The sequence below is a fragment of the Lampris incognitus genome, chromosome 8, assembly GCF_029633865.1.
Source record: "Lampris incognitus isolate fLamInc1 chromosome 8, fLamInc1.hap2, whole genome shotgun sequence".
In the NCBI taxonomy this organism is placed as follows: Eukaryota; Metazoa; Chordata; class Actinopteri; order Lampriformes; family Lampridae; genus Lampris; species Lampris incognitus.
This window is the reverse complement of record NC_079218.1, coordinates 32,041,120-32,064,784: the sequence shown is the minus strand read 5'-3', so window position 1 is coordinate 32,064,784 and position 23,665 is coordinate 32,041,120. Positions and strand designations below refer to the sequence as shown.

Sequence of the window (23,665 nt, the reverse complement as noted above, 5' to 3'; positions counted from 1 at the left end):
GGAAATTTGTGTTTGGTAGATTATTTCTTTGTTGTAACAATGCTTCTTGACAATAAATCTTATATTAGGCACCTGGTTGTCAGCACCTGAGGTACCAGAAGCTCAAAACAAGAGTCAATAGCAACAGCAAAATAAGCTGTTTGGCACTGGCAGAGAAGATCTGGCAAATTGTTTCATGGGTGCAACCCACATACTCGGCCCTGCTGCTCATGCCACAAATGCATGTTCCTTACAAATGTGGCACCATTTAAAAGGGAAATAAACAGTCTTTCCAACGGTGTAAGATTTATTGCCAAGAAGCATTGTTACAACAAAGAAATAATCTACCAAACACAAATTTCCTTACTTTATGTGCTATATATATCTATATATCTATATATATATCTATATATATATATAATGTCTGGCATCCACTGCATTCATGTAGAAGGAGGCAATACATCTTTCTGACTATTTGACAAATGTTTAGCCTGAAATAATGAAAATATGTCATTACTAATAGAGGTACTGTGTCAACCATTTGAGATGTGACACCTGATCTGCCAAAACAATTTGTAGCATTGAAATCAATTTCACAATGGGTTACCAGCTGTCAGGGGTCATCTGCCTACACAACATAATGTTTCAGAGACTTAAACACTGAGTGAGGAAAATCAGGTAGTTTCTCCCTTTGATATTAAAAAAAAAAAACGAGGCATGGAGCTTTTTGGAATGAAACGTCAATGTTCTTCAACTGATCATAAAATCAAAACAAACAACTCGGCCAAATCATGAAAAAAAAATATAAAGGTGTGCTGGTACAGTGTGAAGAAAATGTCCGTTCTTTACATTCCTCAGCAGGGAAAGACAATAGAGATGGGATACTGTTCAGCCCACAGCCTTTTTCCTTCCTATGGGGGGCCTGTAGGATGTGTGGAGGGGCTTTTAAACAGCCCCCTCGCCACCACAGCGGGGTCACATGATGACTCCAGGTACTCTGACTCAGCAGGTCCAGTTCGGTCATCCATCTGAAGTCTGACACTTCATCTCCTATTGAAACGATGATAGAGACAGAGTGATGGGAGATTAGCAGTGCAATAAGACATACTAATTATCATACTTCTGACTTCAAATCTTTTCCAAAGATGATAATCTACTTTTATGTGCTTAATAACCAGACCTGCATTTCAATTAAGCTATTATTGTTGTCAGTTTTGAAGTCAAAGAATGAAAAAAGTATTCAATAGAGTTTTAATGCTTGCTTGAAGTGGATCGTTCTCGGATGAGTCGTTCTTGTGAGTCCTTCTCCATTTCTTTAAAAGTTTTTTTTTTTTTGTGGATTCCCCCCCCCCCCTTTTTTCTTCCAATTGTATCTGGCCAATTACTCCACTCTTCTGAGCCGTCCAGATCTCTGACCCACCCCCTCCGCCAATCTGGGGAGGTCGCAAACTACCACGTCTTTTTAGATGACAGTGAGGAGTTTCGCTAGGGGGATGTAGTGCGTGGGAGTGGGAGGATCCCGCTATTCCCCCCGGTTATCCCCTCCCCCCCAAAAAGGCACCCCAACTGACCAGAGGAGGTGCTAGTGCAGCAACCAGGACACATACCCACATCCGGCTTCCCACCCACAGACAAGCACAATTGTATCTGTAGGGACGCCTGACCAAGCCAGAGTTAACACAGGGATTCGAACTGGTGATCCCTGTGTTGGTAGGCAATGGAATAGACCGCTATGCCACCCAGTCACCTCTTAAAAGCTTTTAATGATATATTCCTGCACAGAGTGATTATTGAACCACTAAAAGCCAGCTAATGGAAACTTACCTCATTTGCCTTTTAATTTATTTTAATTTTTGTTATTTTTCACTTAACATTTGCATGAACATATGGCTAATTGGAGAAGTGTAAACAAAAATGACGGTGTAAAAATCAAAACAACAGCTATAATTTTGGGAGTGGAATATAAACCTCAGGTCCCAAGGATTATTAATGCAACAAGACATCACCTGTAGATTAATATTACATTGTCTCACATCCGGGTTTATAACCAGCATCCATTCCATCTAGTGGTATCCTGTACAACCACCAATGACTTCACCTTTCCAGGTCAACATCACAGAAAGATTAACATTCACATGTCTGACATGTGGAATGAGTGACATAAGCATTCCCAATACTACTAACATTATGAGCTGATGATTTAAAAAAAGAAATCATGCAAGGTTTTGTTTCATTTGGTGGTGATATCTTGGTAGATTGACATAGAAAAAGAACACAAAAATGAGACACAGCAGTTTAATCAGAGTACAACAATCTGTGCAGGTACAGTTTATCTTACTCACCTTGTCCTCATCTCCTTGCTTTCCATCTGTGTCAGCCTTGCTTTCCCCATCTAAACCAGATGCTCCTTCTGCCCTTTCTTCTCTCTCCCCGGAGGGATTTTCCTGCTTCTCCCTCGCTGATGATGACCCATGTCTCTCCTCTTCTCCCATGGATCCATTCTCCACCTCTTTCACCATCTCCTCACTTCCCTCTTTGTTGGACAGCGCTTCTCCATCACCCATCCTCTCATTCTTCACCTCTTCACTGTGGGGCTCAGGCCGGCTATTTGGCACCGGTTCTGGTTTTGTGCTGTTGGACTTGTGTGGATTTGTCAGACTGCCATCTAAACCTGGCCGTGTCTCAACCTCTTCTTCAGGACTCATGGAGTTGTCTGTCTCTATTTCTTCCTTTTGCACTTCCTTATCAAATACCTGTCCATCTTTATCCTCTTCTTCTGCCGTTTTATCTCTGTGGTCATCGGGGGAGCATAAGGGCATGTCTTCTTCTCCGGCAGGTCCGCCCACCTCCTCTCCGCTACTGGACTTCCTGTGCCGGCGAGATGGAGGGCGCCGCCTGATGGAGAGGCGGGCTCTGCCCTGAGGAGGAGTCAATCAAAAAAGGCTATTGACAGGACATGAAGTCACTCCGGAAGGAGAACATACATGTATGCAAAGTTAACCTACAAAAAGGCAATAAAACATATTTTTTATTTAACTGGCTGTGTTCGGTTTATGCAGTCCAAGACTTAGTGACCATTTTCTTTGTCTTAACTGACACACCACGGTTTTTAATTAAAAATAAAAGTCTTAAAGTTGCAAACTTTTCTGAATATGTAAAAATGTTGTTCATGTTTTGGTCATAAAAAAGAACTTACTGCCTAGGATAATACTGTTTTCCATAAAATAAAAACCACACACACACACACACACACATACACACACACACACACACACACACACACACACACACACACACACACACATACACATACACACAAAGAGGGCGTCTGGGTAGCGTAGCAGTCTATTCCGTTGCCTACCAACACGGGGATCCCAGTTCGAGTCTCCGTGTTACTTCCGGCTTGGTCGGGCGTCCCTACAGACACAATTGGCCGTGTCTGCGGGTGGGAAGCCGGATGTGGGTATGTGTCCTGGTTGCTGCACTAGTGCCTCCTCTGGTCAGTTGGGGCGCCTGTTTGGGGGGGAGGGGAACTGGGGGAATGGCGTGATCCTCCCACGTGTGACGTCCCTCTGGCAAAACTCCTCACTGTCAGGTGAAAAGAAGCGGCTGGTGACTCCACATGAATCGGAGGAGGCATGTGGTAGTCTGCAGCCCTCCCTGGATCGGCAGAGTGGGTGCAGCATTGACTGGGATGGTTCGGAAGAGTGGGGTAATTAGCTGGATACAATGGGGGGGGGGGGACAAACATGCACATAAACACACATACACACACACACCTTATTGATGCTTGGCAGTAGCAATCCCTCTGCGGTGGTGGGTGGGGTTTCAAAGGAAGCCGGGGCTTCCTCCTCACTTGCCAGACCCGTTGGGTTCACCACGGTTGTGGGGGTCATCGTTGTTGTGGGGGTTACCGTGGTTTCAGTGGTTACAGGGGCAGAGACGGTGGAAGGGGATGGGAGGGTGAAGCTGGGCGGCAGCAGTCTCAACCCGGGGCTCTTAGGAGAGGGAAGCAAGACTGAAGGAGACAATGCGAGGTTAGCCTGGAGAGAGAGAAAGGATGAGAGAGACAGAGAGTGAGACAGGCAGAATGAGGCAAAGAAGGATGGAGAGAAACAGAGACATGGAGAGACAGATAGCGAGTGAAAAAAGAAAAAGATGAGAGAGATGGTGAGAGGGAGCAGAGACTGAAAGATAGTGATTCAATGGAAAAAGGAGAAAGAAAAAGGAAGAGAAAATGAAACTGCTTTAAAAAGAGAAAGGGGAAACGTGTATGTTTTAGACTGACAGTTTGCCATTTCTGAATCAACAGCCTACAACTTTTTAGGTTCTGCTATTTCATCACTTGTAGTTGTTCTTTTATCTAAAAAATGTCCTTTTATTTTAACACATATTATCAAAAGTTATTATTTCAATTATTATATATAATTATTATGTTAACATTAATATATTATTTCCATACATTATTTTTTTTATTCTACTTTAACATTCATTTCATGGGGATCGGGGCTAAAGTTGTGACGTAACTGTAGTAGCCACTCATGACCAGCAGGCTGCATCTGTGTCAACGGGATTGTGACGCTAAACCCACCTGAAGTTTCTCGATGAGAGCCGAGTTCCTCTTCGCTTTGGCTGGAAGAGGCGATAGGGCGCCAGGGGATTTCTGTAACACAGAGGAGATCAGAGGGGAACGCGACTAGACACACACACACACACACACACACACACACACACACACACACACACACACACACACACACACACACACACACACACACACACACACACACACAGGTTTCCTCACCATTGGTTCATCTCCCTCATCTTTAGGTGGAAGCTGTAAGGTGCGAGGGGGTCGCCGTCTGACCTGTTTGACCTGAAAGAAAACCAAAAGCAGAACAGGCTTAGAAATGAATGGACAGACTGACAAATGGGTGATGGGGCAGTTGCAGGCGTGACGAGCTGACTTGTGGCCGAAAGGTTGCCAGTTTGAATCCAGCTGAGAGAGACTGAATGTGATGAGTAGATTCCAGTTGTGATGAGTGTTGGTGTGTGTGTGTGTGTGTGTGTGTGTGTGTGTGTGTGTGTGTGTGTGTGTGTGTGTGTGTGTGTGTGTGTGTGTGTGTGTGAAAAAGAGTGCATGGGCCCTGCTGTAGATAAACAAAGGGGAAAAATAAATAGTACCGATATGAAATATTATCTTCAGCTCAGTGGAGGATGGTGAAACCCAATGCAGCACCAAAATACCACATAAGCCCACACTCTTTGTGTAAAGATTGGTCCATGTCCCTGTTATCCACCGGTGCCAACAAGGAGGGAATCACCAGCAGTAGCCTACTTTGTCAGAGTTTTCAAGGTGATATACACTGCCGTTCAAAAGTTTGGGATCACCCAAACAATTTCGTGTTTTCCATGAAAAGTCACACTTATTCACCACCATATGTTGTGAAATGAATAGAAAATAGAGTCAAGACATTGACAAGGTTAGAAATAATGATTTGTATTTGAAATAAGATTTTTTTTACATCAAACTTTGCTTTCGTCAAAGAATCCTCCATTTGCAGCAATTACAGCATTGCAGACCTTTGGCATTCTAGCTGTTAATTTGTTGAGGTAATCTGGAGAAATTGCACCCCACGCTTCCAGAAGCAGCTCCCACAAGTTGGATTGGTTGGATGGGCACTTCTTTGAGCAGATTGAGTTTCTAGAGCATCACATTTGTGGGGTCAATTAAACGCTCAAAATGGCCAGAAAAAGAGAACTTTCATCTGAAACTCGACAGTCTATTCTTGTTCTTAGAAATGAAGGCTATTCCATGCGAGAAATTGCTAAGAAATTGAAGATTTCCTACACCGGTGTGTACTACTCCCTTCAGAGGACAGCACAAACAGGCTCTAACAGGTACTATTTAATGAAGATGCCAGTTGGGGACCTGTGCGGCGTCTGTTTCTCAAACTAGAGACTCTAATGTACTTATCTTCTTGCTCAGTTGTGCAACGCGGCCTCCCACTTCTTTTTCTACTCTGGTTAGAGCCTGTTTGTGCTGTCCTCTGAAGGGAGTAGTACACACCGGTGTAGGAAATCTTCAATTTCTTAGCAATTTCTCGCATGGAATAGCCTTCATTTCTAAGAACAAGAATAGACTGTCGAGTTTCAGATGAAAGTTCTCTTTTTCTGGCCATTTTGAGCGTTTAATTGACCCCACAAATGTGATGCTCCAGAAACTCAATCTGCTCAAAGAAGTGCCCATCCAACCAATCCAACTTGTGGGAGCTGCTTCTGGAAGCGTGGGGTGCAATTTCTCCAGATTACCTCAACAAATTAACAGCTAGAATGCCAAGGTCTGCAATGCTGTAATTGCTGCAAATGGAGGATTCTTTGACGAAAGCAAAGTTTGATGTAAAAAAAATCTTATTTCAAATACAAATCATTATTTCTAACCTTGTCAATGTCTTGACTCTATTTTCTATTCATTTCACAACATATGGTGGTGAATAAGTGTGACTTTTCATGGAAAACACAAAATTGTTTGGGTGATCCCAAACTTTTGAACGGTAGTGTATATATATATAAAAGAAACTCTCAGCGGTAGGGAAAGTGCTCAACAAATAAGGAGCAAAATAATATAATTATATAAATATTATATTATTAAATATATAATTATAAAACATAAAGAATTTACTTGACTCACTGGATTTTTTTATAGAGATAGATGTAGGAAAAAAACTTTTAATACATAGCAGTACAAGCTTGTTTTGTGCATCGTGCACTCATTAGCTGCTAATGTGAGTCAACAAAGAAGAACACGGTCAATAAATATTACGTTGCCCTGCGTCACGCCCCTAATTTTGGTGGACAGCAACCAATGAGAGGAGAAAACATTTGAACTATTACAACCAATAGGGTACGTGGTTATGATGCAAAGCAACTAATGGTGGGGTAGAAAACGTTACAACCAATGGGGTAAGGGGTTGGGGTTTGTTTTGAAAATGCATTTAAAGGACCAGGGCCCCATGGGAAATAGCCTACATTTAAAATGTAACAAGGTAACGTCAAATGGAGTAATTTATGTATATCATATAGTGGGGTGGTGTTGGGGCACAGCTGGAAGGGCGGGCAGTTGAAATATAAAATTAAAACATCTAATAAATGTCGTGTGTATCATCTAATGGGGGGAGAGAATAATAAAGACATTATTTTACTTTTAGTTACAAAGCAGATATTTTGTTCTATGCCTGCAGCTGGTGGCCAGTTCATTTCCACTGTTTAAGGTAGACAAATCAGGCTTGCAAATAATAAGATACTTCTCTGAAGATTTCCCATGAGTAGAGTTACTAATATTCTTGTCTACCAATGACCAAATGTAGCGGCATAAGGCTGTTGCATTTCTTGCATGCTCATTCCTGAAGCTACTCATATGGGCATTAAACCTAATTTTAAAAACGCTATATATATATATATATATATATATATATATATATATATATATATATATATATATATAAATTGTTTCGGAAACCATCAATGGTGTTGATAAAAGTGCTCAACAAATGAAGAGTGAGTTTTATATATAGATATAACTTTGTACAAGACAGTACAAGCCTGTTTCATGCCATTACTGTCTCATAAAGTATTTACTTGACTCACTGGATTGTATGTGTATGTATACATATACACACATACATACACACACACACACACATACATACATACACACATACATACATACATACATACGTGTATACACACACACACGCGCGCGCACGCGCACACACACACACACACACACACACACACAAACACACATACACACACATATATATATATATATATATATATATATATATATATATACATGCATGCAGGCACGAAACAGCCTGTACTGCAATGTATTAAAACTTTTTTCCTGTATTTGTGTGTGTGTGTGTGTGGGTATATATATATATATATATATATATATATATATATATATATAATCCAGTGAGTCAAGTAAATTCTTTATGAGACAGTAAAAACCTGCTTCATGCCATAAGCAATCTCTCCACCTGGAAAATCCTCTCAAACAACAGGGCATATTCAACCAGTAGTAAAATGTGTCTGACTGAAAAATATTTCATCATTTGCAAACCAGAAATGTCCACATTGAATAACAGGAATGAATTGGCCAGCAGTTGCAGACATAGATATAGGCACCTATTTTGTAATTACACATACATAATGACAATAGACAAATACCAACGCCCCCCCCCCAAAAAAAAGAAAGAGAGAAAAGAAATTGGGCCGTTAGCGATCATGTGTGTTTGAATTTTTGTATGTTTCACCTCTCCCTTCCCCACTGGACATTGTGCACATGATGCCGTGGCCACAAACATCGGTAAGCACTTTTTTGAACTGGAAGATATTCAATAGGAACACCATCAAAATCAGTTACAGCTGCATGCCTAACATTCAACAAATAATGTCGTCCCACAACACAAGAATCATGAACAAATCAATGAAACCTTCATCACAACCGGACTCCCCCAGCTGCAACTGCCGTGTGAACGATTCATGCCCCCTCGAAAGAAAATGCCAGACGAGAGGCGTTCTCTACAAAGCTACGGTGACAAGAGATGACAACAGCAAAATAGAGACATACGTCGGGCTAACAGAGGGAACATTCAAAAAGAGGTTTAATACACACGTGTGTAACTTTAGAAACAACCGTTTAAAGAATGTAACATCTTTAAGCTGTTATATTTGGTCATTGGCGGACAGAAACCACCTGGAAAATCCTCTCAAAGAACAAAGCATATTCAACCAGTAGTAAATTATGCAATCCAAGTCTAACTGAAAAATATTTTATCATTTGCAAACCAGAAATGTCCACGTTGAATAACAGGACTGAATTGGCCAGCAGTTGCAGACATAGATATAAGCACCTATTTTGTAATTATAAATAAATCATGACAGTAGACAAATACCAACTCCCCCATTGGACCGTTAGCGATCACGTGTTTTTGAATTTTTGAATGTCATACCTCTCCCTTCCCCGTTGGACGTTGTCCTTTCCTCGAATAGCTTTATTGACAGCTGATGATTGCTTATGACATGAAACAGGCTTGTACTGTCTCATAGAGAATTTACTTGACTCAATGGATTATTTTGCTCCTTATTTGTTTAACACTTTCCCTACTGTTGAGTGTCTCTTTAAACGAAGTTTTCTATATATATATATATATATATATATATATATATATATATATATATATATATATATATATATGTTTTTTTGTTGTTGCTATAAACAACAACTATCAACATCGACAAAAATGTCAAAGTTATAAAAAGACGGCAATTACTTCTCTACCCATAATGCATTTTGGAGGGACGGGAGAAACATTTTGAAACAGGTGCAAATAAAGTCCCCAGTGGACGAAGATACACACAAGTCAATCAGGAGATTATATGGACTTTGAAAAACAAACATAAACAGGCCAGACTTGTCGTGGCTCTTATTATGTTGTTCCAGTCATGGTACAGCCCTGTAATGGTGTTGTACTAACTACCTCTTGGAAAGTAGCTCATTCCTGTTGAAACCCTTTAGCAAAGGGTTGTGTCCATTCATTTTTATTCACCTATGTTCAAATAATAGATTTCCTACCCCCCCTCCCGTTTTCTTCCCAATTGTGTCCGACTAATTACCCCACGCTTCCGAGCTGTCCCGATCTCTGCTCCAGCCCCTCCGCCGAGGGCTGCAGACTACCACATGCCTCCTCTGATACATGTGGAGTCGCCAGCCGCTTCTTTTCACTTGACAGTGAGGAGTTTCGCCAGGGGGACGTAGTGCGTGGGAAGATCATGCTATTCCCCCCAGTTCCCCCTCCCACCCGAATAGGTGCCCTGACCGACCAGAGGAGGCACTAGTGCAGCAACCAGGCCACATACCCACACCTGGCTTCCCACCCACAGACACAGCCAATTGTGTCTGTAGGGATGCCCGACCAAGTCGGAGGCAACACGGGGCTTCGAACCAGCGATCCCCATGTTGGCAGGCAACAGAATAGACTGCCACGCCATGCCACACGGGCGCCCCGATTTCCTTTTTTTTTTTTTTTTGAAATTGTGGTTTTTGTGTTCATGATTCAAGATTCATGATTCAAGAAACTTTTATTGCCACACAGCCAAGTTGGTGGTCTTTGTTTACGGTACAGCATGGTAGCTCCATGTTAACATACCCAACCTCCCAACATAAACACATACTGTAAATGAATACATACGCAATACACATAACAACAGTAGCATAGTCGTTACAGCGTATCGGGGGCTGTGGTTAGGAGGAGATGGAGCTGACAGTCCTTCTTGCAGTGGGGAATAAACTTTTGCACTGATTGACCTGTAGCGTCTTTCTGATGGCATGAGTTTAAACAGGTAGTTGGCTGTGTGGGAGGGGTCCTTGATGATTTTACCAGCCCGGATGGCTGTGCAGGCGGTGAAGAAGGAGTCCAGGGGGGAAAGGTCACGTCCTATGATTTTGGAGGCCTTTTTCACTATCCTACAACTACTACGTCTGGCTGCTCCTGTTAGGGGTCGCACAGCGGATCATCCGTTTCCATCTCTTCCTGTCCTCTGCATCTTCCTCTGTCACACCAAATCCATAAACCTCCTCTTTGGCCTCCCTCTTTTCCTCTTCCCTGGCAGCTCCATCTTCAGCATCCTTCTCCCAATATACCCAGCATCTCTCCTCCGCACATGTCCAAACCATCTCAATCTCATCTCTCTTGCTTTGTCTCCAAACCGTCCAACCTGAGCTGTCCCTCTAATAGCCATTTTCACTATCCGTTGGAGCTTAGTTTTGGTGATGCTCTCCATGGGATATGAAGATGCTTTGGATGATGGCGGTGTAAAATTGGACCAGTTGTTGTTTATTGACATGGAGTTGGCGTTGATGTCCAATTTACAGTTATTGCTGATATGAATGACGAGGAATCTGAAGGAGTCTGTCATGGTTATGGGTTGGTCAGCAATATGGATGGGTTCTTTGGCAGTGGGTTTTTTTCATGAAGTCAATGGCTATTTCCATTGTTTTGGAGGTGTTGCGCAGATGTGTGGAATAGCAGTATTAAAACAGAACAGATATAGGGAGATGGTAATACTGCCAGAAACGCTTCCCGTCTGTGCTTCATCTTCCCTCCCCTACTTCCTGCTTTGACACTGCACAGCAGGTGGCGTCATTTACAACCCTGCTCTATCAGCCTCCATCAGCTCAATATTCATGCCTACACTTGCTCATAGTATGCATGCTGATGTACTATCACCGTGTGTGTGTGTGTGTGTGTGTGTGTGTGTGTGTGTGTGTGTGTGTGTGTGTGTGCGCGTGTGTGTGTGTGTGTATGTGTGTGAGTATGTTTGTTCACAGACAACTGTTTCCCTAGTTTGAACAGATCACATGTTTAAATTATTCTTGTGGAAACGTGGATACAAAAACAACATTTTATCCATCCTTTCAAATTGGAGGAATACTTCAAATACCTGAATGTGGTTTTGTGCATGGTGTGTGAGTTTTCTTCCTGCTGGTAGAGACCTTAACTCACTGTGGTTTTAAATTTTGGCAGAGAGCATTTTGTTTACAACCAAAGGCGCAACCTTAATGTTGCAATCAATCTGTCTTTCTTTTCCTCTCTTGGTCTGACTGACTGACTCTTTAACGTAAGGGCGTCTTTCTACGAGTCGGTGACCACTGTGAGGGAAACTGAGAGAAAGAGAGAATGAGATAGAGATAGGGAAGGGAAGGGTAGATAGAGTGAAAAAGAATGAGATGGGCTTAGAGAGAGGGAGAATAAGAGAAAGAGAGATAAGGCATACAAGGGATATGAGAAAAGCACATGTACAGAGAGGAGAAAGAAAAAGAGAGGGCACCTAAGTCTCCAACATCATCATCACCATCATCCATTATCAAGCCCTCAATGATGCGGAGACATGTGACCGGAAAAGCAGTGGAAGGAGAGAGAGAGAGAGAGAGAGTGAGAGTGAGAGTGAACGTCTGTATTGAACTCACCTCTTCATTCCCGACAGGGTTTGGAGGAGGAGATTTACTTGTGAACTTTCCTGCCAGTTCTGCCACAGAGCGCCTGGCTGGAGCCTCCTCCTAAAATAAAGACAAACCGGAAATCAAGCAAACGCTGTGGAATCAAATCAGGTCGCGTATTTTAACAGCACTCCTTTGACTAAACAGACGAGGTGATACAGGTAAAAACTGATCAACACAGCTGATTTTGGGACAACAAGGTGATGACATATGATAATAATGATTTTGAATAATGACAATTTGATTTGGGGGATGGAGGGTGAGGCGGTGGATATGTCTCTAAGACACATGGAGGAGTGTAGAGATGCATTACTGCCTCTTACAGAGTTTGTAGTCTTTTTACTTTCTGCCACTGATTTCCGGCTGCTGTGGTGCCGGCAGTGCAGCAGATGTTGAAGTTTCAGCCAAAAGAGGGCAGAATGCCTGTGATAGTTTTCTTATTGAAAGCAGTTTGGTGAAGTTATTATGACCAGTGTTAAAATTAGGTCCAGCTTCATTAGGTAGAAAGTATGTAGACATGTCTACAACCCAAAAAAGAAATGTGATTTAGGGTTTAATTACATGCTAAATGTCTATGTTTGATGATATGAATTTATTTATTTATTTTATATTTCTGCTTAGTTGAATCTCAACATCCCATATCTCCTTGGATCGGTCTTCAATGGCTGTTGGAATGTCTGCTTTTTGGATGGGTCCTGCTTTTTTGACATAGGTCTTGATGGGAGAGAAGTCAGAACCAATCTCGTCCAAAGATCGTTGTGTAGAGAGGAAGAGGAAGATGAGCAAGGGAGAGAGAGAGAGAGAGAGAGAGAGAGAGAGAGAGAGAGAGAGAGAGAGAGAGAGAGAGAGAGAGAGAGAGAGAGAGAGAGCGCGCGAGACACACATACACACACACACACACACACACACATTTCAGATCCTCTAATTATGACTTGTTTTTAAAGTCATGACAAACCTATTACAGGGCGGCATGGCTCAGGAGGTAGAGCGGGTCGTCTAGTAATCGGAGGGTCGCCGGTTTGATCCCCGTTTCCTCCAGAGAGCATGTCAAAGTGTCCTCGAGCAAGACACTGAACCCCTAACTGCTCCTGATGAGCAGGTTTGAGCCTTGCATGGCAGCTTATGCCATCAGTGTATGAATGTGTTTTTGAATGGGTGAATGTGAGGCCTTCACTGTAAAAGGCTTTGAGTGGACGGTAGACTAGAAAAGCGCTATATAAGTGCAGTCCATTTACCATTTAAACATATTTAAAAATAATCACTACTTAAATGAATAATACAATTGATTTGGTCAGCATTAAGAGATGCGATTTGGCTTTTCCAGTCGTTAGCAAATCGGCTGAGGTCCTCCAAGGAGACACAAGTCATCATATGGGTTGGGGGTGGGGTGGGGGGCCGCAGTTCAAGTTAGGGCAACAGGGCAGCAAATAACAAACACAAACTGCCCTCTAGTGGCCAGGGACCAACTGTTACATAAGGACCAAAGAAGATAAGGCTCATGGATCACAGGGGGAATGCATGTTTTCCCCTTGACATGCTTCCACCATTTCCTATTTTCCATAACAGGAAATGACCGAACACAGAGGGACGGGAAGTTGTTTGTTCTGTCAGAATGAGAGCAGGGTGGTGCTGATAGTCATGTATTGGGGGTTATGTGCCCCTAACAGGTGTATAATGGGACATTCTTACTGGAGATTTAATGCAAACCTTAGCTGTCCCTTTGTAACAGCTATCCATCAATATAATTTGATTTAAATCTTCTAACACCAAATGTGTTCATTGCATCTTGAAGAAAAAAAAAAATGTTCTTGCTCTTGCTAGCTCTAATTTGGTTGTGTGACAGGACTTTCCCTTGTACAGAAAAATACTTTTTTCTAATTGCATATTCATCACTTGTAAGAATATCTGAGTAAAAAAAACACGTTTAAATAAATTATATTCTATTTTATTTTTCAATTTTGCTATGTAAGGGTGTTGACATCTTGTGACATTGTGCTAGTTGTTGCTATTCCCTGCAAATCATCAGCAGTATGTATTTGTATGTAAATAGATATTTAAAAATTTCACCCCAAAAGGTAACCAAATTGGCTGACACAAGCATTTTCCCCATTCTCTCACACTTTTAGCATGCATATCGGGAAGACACCCTGGACAGCGCTATATAAAATGCAACTTGACTTGACTTGACAGGTTGCCATATAGTATATAGTTCTCGGCCCTTGTCCATGAATGGCTTGTTCCAGTAGCCCATTTCTCATCAGGTTGCCCTGGCTCCCCAGCACCTGACACAAATAAGATCCAAGCCATCAACACATATGCCCTACCAATCATCGGATACCCAGATGAAATAATTAACTGGCCAAAGGAGGAGATAACAACCACAGATATCAGGACATGGAAACTCCTCACAATGAACGGAGGGTTCCACCCAAAGTCCAGCAGCCTGAGACTCTGCGATAAGCAAAAATATGGGGGCTGAGGGTTAGTGAGTGTCAGGACCACTATCTGGGATGAAACAAGGAACATCCATGAGTAGATCAGAAAGAGGGCTCCCCAGGATGAACTGCTGAGGGAGTACCTCAGGCAGCAGAAGACAGAGAGTGCGGAGGAAGAAGAAGAGGAGGTATCATGGAAGATCAAGCCCCTCCATGGGATGTGCCATTGACAGACAGAAGATGTAGCGGATATTGAGAAATCCTACCAGTGGCTAGGAAAGGCTGGACTGAAGGACAGCACAGAGGCCCTGATCATAGCAGCACAAGAACAGGCACTCAGCACCAGATCGGTTGAGGCAAGGGTCTACCACACCAGACAAGACCCAAGATGCAGGCTGTGCAAAGATGTCCCCGAGACAGTCCAACACTTAGTAGTAGGGTGTAAAATGCTAGCTGGGAAAGCGTACACTGAAAGGCATAACCAAGTGGCTGGGGTAGTGTACAGGAACATCTGTACTGTATACAGACTGGACATCCCAAGTCCAAATGGAAGACTCTGCCAAAGGTGGTTGAGAATGACAGAGCTAAGATCCTGTGGGAATTCAAGTTCCAGACTGACAAGCAGGTGCCAGCTAACCAACCAGACATTGTGGTGGTCGACAAGTAACAGAAGACAGCAGTAGTGATTGATGTAGCAATCTCGAGCGACAGCAGCATCAGGAAGAATGAGCATGAGAAGCTAGAGAAATACCAAGGGCTGAGGGAAGAACTAGATTGGAGTCCTAGTGGTAATAGGAGCACCAGGGGCTGTGACCCCCAAACTGGGAGAGTGGCTCCAGCAGATCCAGGAACAACATCTGAGGTCTTTGTCCAGAAGAGTGTGGCTTTAGGAACAGCTAAGATACTGTACAGAAACCTCAAACTCCCAGGCCTCTGGTAGAGGACCTGAGCTCGAGGAAGACACTCACCACCCGAAAAAGGGTGAGAGGGAGATGTAACACCTATTTGCACCATACAACAGGCTAACATTAATGATTAAGGCAATGCGTCAATAAAAATACTCCCACCCAGACCCTTGAAATACGTTCTTCCTTATTTGCCAAACGGACAAGAAGTGTATATTCAACCTTAAGCGAGCCTACATATACGGAAATATCATTATTAAATGATGTCAGATAAGCCCAAGAAGGATGGAATGGGGATGACTAATCAAGGGGATGCTTTTTGTCAGTATGCTCAAATCAACCCCCTGTCCAGATCTACAATATCATCAGTACCCACAGTTTCGTCCATTTTCACAGCCAAGGCACAGAATTGTCATTGGCAGCTACAGCAGACTGATGTGACCATTTTAGGAGACGGTAATGTGAACCATTTCTTGTTGGCATGCCTTACTCATTAGTGATTTCGGAAATGCGAAGGGCAGGGGGTGAATGAGGCTTTAAGGCAGCCTATAGAACCTCATGTGAACATGCCAGGCATTTTTCAAACCAATTAAACCCTACCAACTCTGTGTGTGTGTGTGTGTGTGTGTGTGTGTGTGTGTGTGTGTGTGTGTGTGTGTGTGTGTGTGTGTGTGTGTGTGTGTGTGTGTGGAGGGGCGGGTGCGGTGGTGGTTTTCCCCTGCCTCCAATGGAATTCTTCCTGATGGACATGTGAAACAATAGAAAGGGGATTAATCTGATGTAAGGCTCATGAGCACTGATGATGGGAGTGTGCCGGTTGAATATGGGCTTCTTTCATGTATACACTATACTTACTGATGATGTACTGCCAATCAGCTAGCTAGAAAACAGGGTTTGGAGAGAGGGGTGTCACAGGGTGTCCTCTTACAACCTAGATCTCTTCTATCTGAGTTTCTGGACAATGAATTAAAGAAAAATACTCTAATGGGTGCTCAACCCACTGGCACACTGCACTGCAGTAAACAGAGTTAAATTACAAACCAAACAAGTTGAGCAAGATCCTTAAACCTCAACTGCTCCAGTGAAGGTACATTGCAACACTGGCTGCACAGGGCACTGTTATGGGTGGATGTTTGTGTGTCTATCCATGTGTGAGAAAAGAAGGATGTTGCAAGTGTGTGTTGTTACAACCAAATCATGTTTAGAAGTGTGTGTGAGTGTGTGTGTGTGTGTAGTTCTCCCTTCCAGTGCTACTGGTCCCACAGAATATGTTTCTTTTCTGGCAAACTGACTTTGAACAGAAGTTTAACTCAAAGTTTTCTGTCATCTGCTCTTTCGAATTTCATGAAACTTTTTGATATCGAACCTTTGATTTTTCCAGCAATGAGACAGTCAATTTGTCAGACCATGAGCCCTGCTGCTGCCTCTAACGCAAACACACACACACAAACGCACACACACACACGAACGCGCGCGCACACACACACACACACACACACACACACACACACACACACACACACACACACACACACACACACACACACACACACACACACACACACACACACAGTCCTGTCTTTTCCAGGCCCCTCCTTCTTTCACAATATTAAGTAACCTTCATGCTTCCTTGCTAAACGTACCCAGTGGTGGTTGTGTGCAGCTTGTTGGGATATGTATATGTAGGGGCTCTGCATTCTTTACAGATTACTGTTTCACATTTTTGTAGTTCTGGTGTTTTCACGTCTACCTCCTTCATGAAAGGTCCTCCTCTTTCAAACTTGCTGAAATTAAGACGTTTTTGGTTTGCAGGATGGCTTAGTGGTTATTGGGATGGCGAGCCCCTGTATGTTTGTACTCGTTAAAGGCCTTATAGACAAGGCACGCGACTCGTTCTTTTTGCAGGGCAATGCTGGCTGGCTGACTCTAAAAGATGTAAAGGGAATTTCCCCCCTTAGGTGATGAATTAAATATAGTGAATATCCTCACATTTAGGCGGCATGAGGATCCAGACTTAGCAAACTGAATCAAAGTTCCCCCATGGACTGATGTTTCCCTTTCAGTTCATTTCCTTGTCTGTTTATAGAGGCACAGCAGTCAGCCCAGACTCCAGCCTGTCAAGATGTACAAGCACAGGTGCAAGTGTATACTACAACCCGTCCCCCTGAAAAATATATATAAATACATGAAAACACACACACACACACACACACACACACACACACACACACACACACACACACACACACACACAAAAACAAACACTTTGTGACAAACAGGCCAACAAAACCGCACATCAACACAGAAAAACACACGTTTCCTCTAATATTTTTTTTTAGGAATAAATGAAACCAAAATACTGTAAAAGCAAAAACTACCTCTGTTGTTTATGCAAACAGTAGCTTGTCAATGACTTCATAAGATTATCCCCTCCCTTTTTGGTACCCCCCCCCCAAAAAAAAACCCAGTGAGTATAAAGGGTGTCTGGGTAGCGTGGCGGTCTATTCTGTTGTCTACCAACACGGGGATTGCTGGTTCGAACCCTCGTGTTACCTCCGGCTTGGTTGGGCGTCCCTACAGACACAATTGGCCATGTCTGTGGGTGGGAAGCCGGATGTGGGTATGTGTCCTGGTCACTGCACTAGTGCCTCCTCTGGTCAGTCGGGGCGCCTGTTCAGGGGGAATAGCATGCTCATCCCAGGCGCTACGTCCCCCCGGTGAAACTCCTCACTGTCAGGCAAAAAGAAGCGGCTGGCGACTCCACATGTATGGGAGGAGGCATGTGGTAGTCTGCAGCCCTCTCAGGATTGGCAGAGGGGGTGGAGCAGCGACCGGGACGGCTCGGAAGAGTGGGGTAATTGGCCGGATACCGTTAGGAAGAAAAAGGGAGGAAAAAAACAAAACAAAAATTGAGTATAATAAAAAAAAAAAAAACATTGTCCTTATTTTACATAATGTTCAGCATACATATTCACATAGATAATAGCAGGATATGAACTTACTGTGAATAGCAGGATAACGATCGAGCATTCGGATGACCTAAGCTGTTGAGAAGGAATGTAACCCCTTCATGACAATTCTTGCCACCACTCTGTGACATTCATTCATGCTCCACGCTCATCTGCCCCTCCAGTGCAACGGTGAATGGAGCTTCCCTACCAGTGTTTGTCCGGGGAAGAGCTTGAGGATAGGCCATATTGTTCTGTGAGCTCGTATCTTACAGAAATGGAGAATATGACTATCATTCCATATCATAGCATGCAGAAGTTGTCTGTCTGCTACTTTGGTGTCATCATACCAGGCTAAGGCAATGACGACGCTACTGGTAGCTGAGTTTGGGGTGTTGGGGACCACAGAGAACATCTAAAAGGGTCCATTCTTTCAGATTTACATTAACCACACTGCGGCATAAATGCCCTGCCTTATTGGAGGTGCTTCCTCCCTTGCAAGAGATTATCTAACTGCAATGGCTGCATAATGCGTTATCACTGCTTTCTTGAGTGAAGCTGAGCCACAGTTCAACATTGGATTCAGTTAGCTGTGTCATAGGGAGGGCGTCCTGCAGCTGACTTGAAGCCTTTTTTTTTTTTGGGATTCCCCCTTTTTCTTTCTCCCCAGTTGTACTGGCCAATTACCCTATTTTTTTCTGATCTGTCCCGGTCGCTGCTCCACCCCCTCGGTGGGGGCTGCAGACTACCACATGCCTACTCTGATACATGTGGAGACAGCGCGTGGGAGGATCACGCTATTCCCCCCCCCAGTCCCCCCGTCCCCGAACAGGCGACCCGACCGACCAGAGGAGGCGCTAGTGCAGCGACCAGGACACATACCCACATCCGGCTTCCCACCCAAAGAAACTGCCAGTTGTGTGTAGGGACGCCCGACCAAACTGGAGGTAACACGGGAATTCGAACCGGAGGTAACACGGGGATTTGAACCGGCAATCCCCGGTTGGTAGGCAATGGAATAGACCGCCATGCTGCCTGGACGCCTGACTTGAACTTTTCAATGGACTTTTTTTAATGCTCAGTGCATTTCACTAGTTTTGCAAATGTGCCTAAAACAATGCCTCAGGATTCTATAATGAATACCCAGTTCCTGGACATTTGGAAACAGCTCTTGACATAACGCTACCACACACACACACACACACACACACACACACACACACACACACACACACACACAGAGAGAACAAAGCAATCTTATCCACACTTAGAGGGCCCAAACACATACAGCACAACACAAAAATACACAAGAGATGCAGGAGGCCATGGACATACACTATAACACACACACACACACACACACACACACAGCTGTTGATGTAAGGCTGGGCCACATCCCACTCACATTGCTGACATTCAAAAGATAAAGAAATCACATCTCACCATACCCTCTCTCTCTTCTTCTTCTTCTCTCTCTCTCTCTCTCTCCCCCTCTCTCTCTCTCTCTCTCTCTCTCTCACTGATGCATAGGTCACATGTTTATTCCATTCATTGTCGCTTGCTTTAATTGTCTCTTTCCTGCTAAAGATCAAACCAAAGACTCAGTTATTCACACTCTCTTATTAAACACACACACACAACCCCCCCCCCCCAAAAATAACACACACACACACACACATGCAGCGGCACTGTGCACCCTGCTACCCCACCCCACAGACAGCCCGGGACTTTCTCCTCTCTGTCTTTTCAATCATAAAATAAAATCAAGCACGTTTTTAGGGGGCTGTTTTAAGACCGAGTGCATGTTTAGAAACGCCCTCTAACTGAATTAGCATAAACCCTCTTCCTCGCTTTCTTGTTGCAACAGTTTGTAGAACATCTATGCAAATGCCAATGAAAACATGACTGTTAAACCACTTCCTGTGTGTGTGTGTGTGTGTGTGTGTGTGTGTGTGTGTGTGTGTGGGGGCCTATGTGTATGTACGTGTGTGCGTCCATCCCTACTTGGCTTCCTGTTGTTCTGCAAATGATTTTTTTAAATAAGAACCTAAATTAGGTGCTTCTTTAGTTTTTTGCCATGAAATGTAGAACTATCAATAACAGACAAATTAGCATTAAAACTCGATACACTACTATTGGTCTGGGTTTTGGATTGGATAAGAGCTCCTTTAGATGCAGATTGTAGCTATGACAGATGTCATAGATGCTGCTTAAAATGTTGCTCCATGATGACGAAGAATTACTTGGAGAATGATTGAAATGCTGCTGCAGGCAGGATGCATGCAGGGTGGGGAAAAAGGGCTTGTCCAGATGCTACCACAAGAGAAATACATGACGGCAGGCTTCTACCACGGCTTCCAAGTTTACAGTACTAATGCAGGACAGCTTTATGGTGACAGGCCTCTACCTGGGGTTTCCATCATAGCACTAATACAAAAAAAAAGGTTGAGTATTGGAGTTCTGTACAATGGCAGCATTATCTGTAGTCTCCACACTGAATCAATAACTTCAGGGTTAGTCTAAATGGAATGATTGGACTCAGGAAGACTCCGTAATGCCATTTCTATATAAAATGAACACAGCTTAATAGCAACGTTGATATGGGATAATGGATCTCTGTGATTTTGAAAATCACATAAATTCTGGTCACAGATTCTGCGAATTTCCTGAGCGTTGACGGTCCACACAGCCCTCCGGCCTGAGGTAAACTGGATCCTCGCAAGATAATGAATGAAAACCATTTGTAGTCTTTGTCTCAAAGAGTGCCCATAATGTTAGCCATTATGGTCACTGCTGTGGTTATGGTTCAGACTGGGTGTGAAACCCTCACTTATGGTAACTGAAGTGCAGCCTTCTGTATGCTGCTGTGAGCTTATCAAGAAGAAACGTAAATGAAGTAACACAAGACATGTGGCACTGACATTCACCTCCATTTTCTCTTACACACCAGCACACAACCTACTCTCACTTCTGGCTTACTGGGTGCCATTATTACGTGCTGCTGACAAACATGGGCTACTACCAGTCACTGCAAATCCCATTCGCTTTGGTCATTAGAAGTGGGTGAGGCTGCCAAATGTCAAAGTATCTTTATAGCACCAGTCCACCCGCCAAAAGCTCTTGCAGTCGGTATATCTTTTCAAACGCAGCGTGATTTCCCACGCTGAGGGATGAATCTGACTTTTAATGGTGTCTGACATACTAAGTAGTACGGCTTCATTTGTGCTTTCCACGCGTCCTCAACCGAAAGAGTCCCCTTCGGGAAACGAGGGAAAGTAACCACAGCGACCCAAGCAGCTGAATAAAGAAACGATGACAACAAAAACAAAACAAAACAACAAGAAGAAAAACAAAAACAAAAACAAATAAACTTTACCTCCATCCTCCCGAAGTGGACGCGTTGAAGGGGCTCCGCGGCGCGTCGCAGCTCCTCCGTCTGAGCGGACTTGTCAGACGCGCGCGCCTGTGTGGCAGCTATGTGAGTTCAGCTCAGCAGGCCGAGCGCGGGGGGGCGGGGGGGGGGGGCGGAGGGGCGGGGGGGGGTCTCTGGGGTTATATTTAGTCCGCACTGTCACAGCATTTCTGGCCCGCCAAGGAGCCAACGGAGCCCCCATATTCAATCACTGGTGCCAGCGTGCGTTGAAATGCCATCTCAGTTGTGCTTTTTTTGTTTTGTTTTGTTTCGTTTTTGTTTTTTTTTGTAATTGGAGGTGATGTGAATTCATCTTGGCTGCGCCCCGAGTTAGGCAGTGTGTTATCCATCCTAGATGACACGACAGAGACAGGCCACAGTTTTACAAAGCAAAGACAAAATATAGTTTAAATTGTATGTGTGTGTGTGTGTGTGTTTTTTTTAATATATATTTGCAACTTCTTCCATCAAAGAATATGGTTCCATGTTGCTAGCATGTAAACTGGCTTAGCTGGTAACCATTGTGAATTAACACTTTATAACACTACAAATAAGATAAATGACAATACAGTAAACATAAATGAAATAGTATCAGTAAACGCTGCTATAGCAAGTTTGCAGCTTTGCTTACCTGATGTTAATCTGTACACTGTGTTAACAATGTGTGCAGATGGGGCTCATTGTGCAGTGTGAGAAGAGGGTGTGTGCTGTGGGACTTGCGTTAGCATTAGCATCAGATAACCCTGCATGCTTCATTGATGAATCCCGTGTACGTTGTCAGAGTCAGGTTGTCTGCATAGGTAATGATTTTTTTTTAAAACACATTCACTGTTGTCACACACACACACACACACACACACACACACACACACACACACACACATACATCCATTGCTCACACACACACACACACACGCACACGGCACGCATGCATATATCCATTGTTCACACACACACACACACACACACACACACACACACACACACACACACACACACACACACACACACACACACTTGAAGACAGTCACTGAGGTCAGCTGTTGATGAAATCAGGTGTTGTGATGCAGCTGAAGTGTTGTTATAGTAAATAGCACACGGCTCCTAGCCAATCACATTGTTTGATCACAGACAACTGTTGTACAATGTTGGTTGGGTAGCTACCCACATCTTAAATTGACACCTTTCTAAAATTCACAACCACTTTATTCCATGGATGGATTACCCTAGGACCTACTGGGGCACAGGCCTGGGGGCGCAGGGAGTCAGGGGATCCACCCCTAAACCAGAGCTCTTTGTGAAGTCACTTATGAAGTCACTCTTTCTTTTAAGCAACATCTCCATTAATGTTACAGGTGTTTATTTGATCTCATATTTGTAGTTGGGGGGGTGCTTTAAGCCATCTGTGTCTCATAATCTGTCTATTCAACCAGCACTTACCTGTCACAGCTCCTCTCTCCAGGGTGTACATGTATTGGCTGTTGTGACATCTTCTACCAGTTGTTGTTGCTCTGACCCTTTTTCTCCCCATAAGTTGCTCGTAAAGTTTTAAATTTAACGATCCAATCTTGGTACACTAATTTTAGATCACTCAAAATAAACACATCAGTTAAAGCATCACAAAGTAAAACAAAAAACATGCAATCAGCATATGGGTATACAGGTTTTTCATCTTTTTCTGGATGAGATGTGCATCAAGTGTCATCAGTAGGCCCATGTACAGGAACAGGAAATAGGAGTGCAATCCTGAGGATTGTCTTTTTGTTAACGTTACTACGGGGACAATAATACTGGGACGTGGCAATGGTGTTTTGCCACTCCATTTCCCAGAGATCTATCTGATATCAAACAGTCACTAGTGCTGTTGTGTAAGTGCCTTTCTCAGTGGCAAAAATGAGACATGGCTGAACTTGGGTTTT

The 23,665-nt window shown here is 43.4% G+C and overlaps 1 protein-coding gene across 1 annotated transcript; it reads right to left on the bottom strand.

Annotated features, from left to right (window-relative positions):
• Positions 1-309: 309 nt before the first annotated feature.
• dub (duboraya) lies at positions 310-21,809 on the bottom strand. The gene is made up of 7 exons (XM_056285191.1): positions 21,711-21,809; positions 12,017-12,106; positions 4,784-4,855; positions 4,571-4,642; positions 3,759-4,022; positions 2,322-2,897; positions 310-1,029 (listed from the first exon to the last, which is right to left on the bottom strand). Exons 1-7 carry the CDS (start codon positions 21,714-21,716, stop codon positions 1,000-1,002), a joined length of 1,110 nt encoding a protein of 369 aa, XP_056141166.1. The 5' UTR covers positions 21,717-21,809; the 3' UTR covers positions 310-999.
• Between the last annotated feature and the right edge of the window lie 1,856 nt (positions 21,810-23,665).

Coding starts and splice junctions, on each gene's coding strand:
- dub (XM_056285191.1), bottom strand. Junction 4,643..4,783: donor ATGAGGGAGATGAACCAATG/GTGAGGAAACCT, acceptor TCTGTGTTACAG/AAATCCCCTGGCGCCCTATC. Junction 2,898..3,758: donor TACTGCCAAGCATCAATAAG/GTGTGTGTGTGT, acceptor ACTCCTCCTCAG/GGCAGAGCCCGCCTCTCCAT.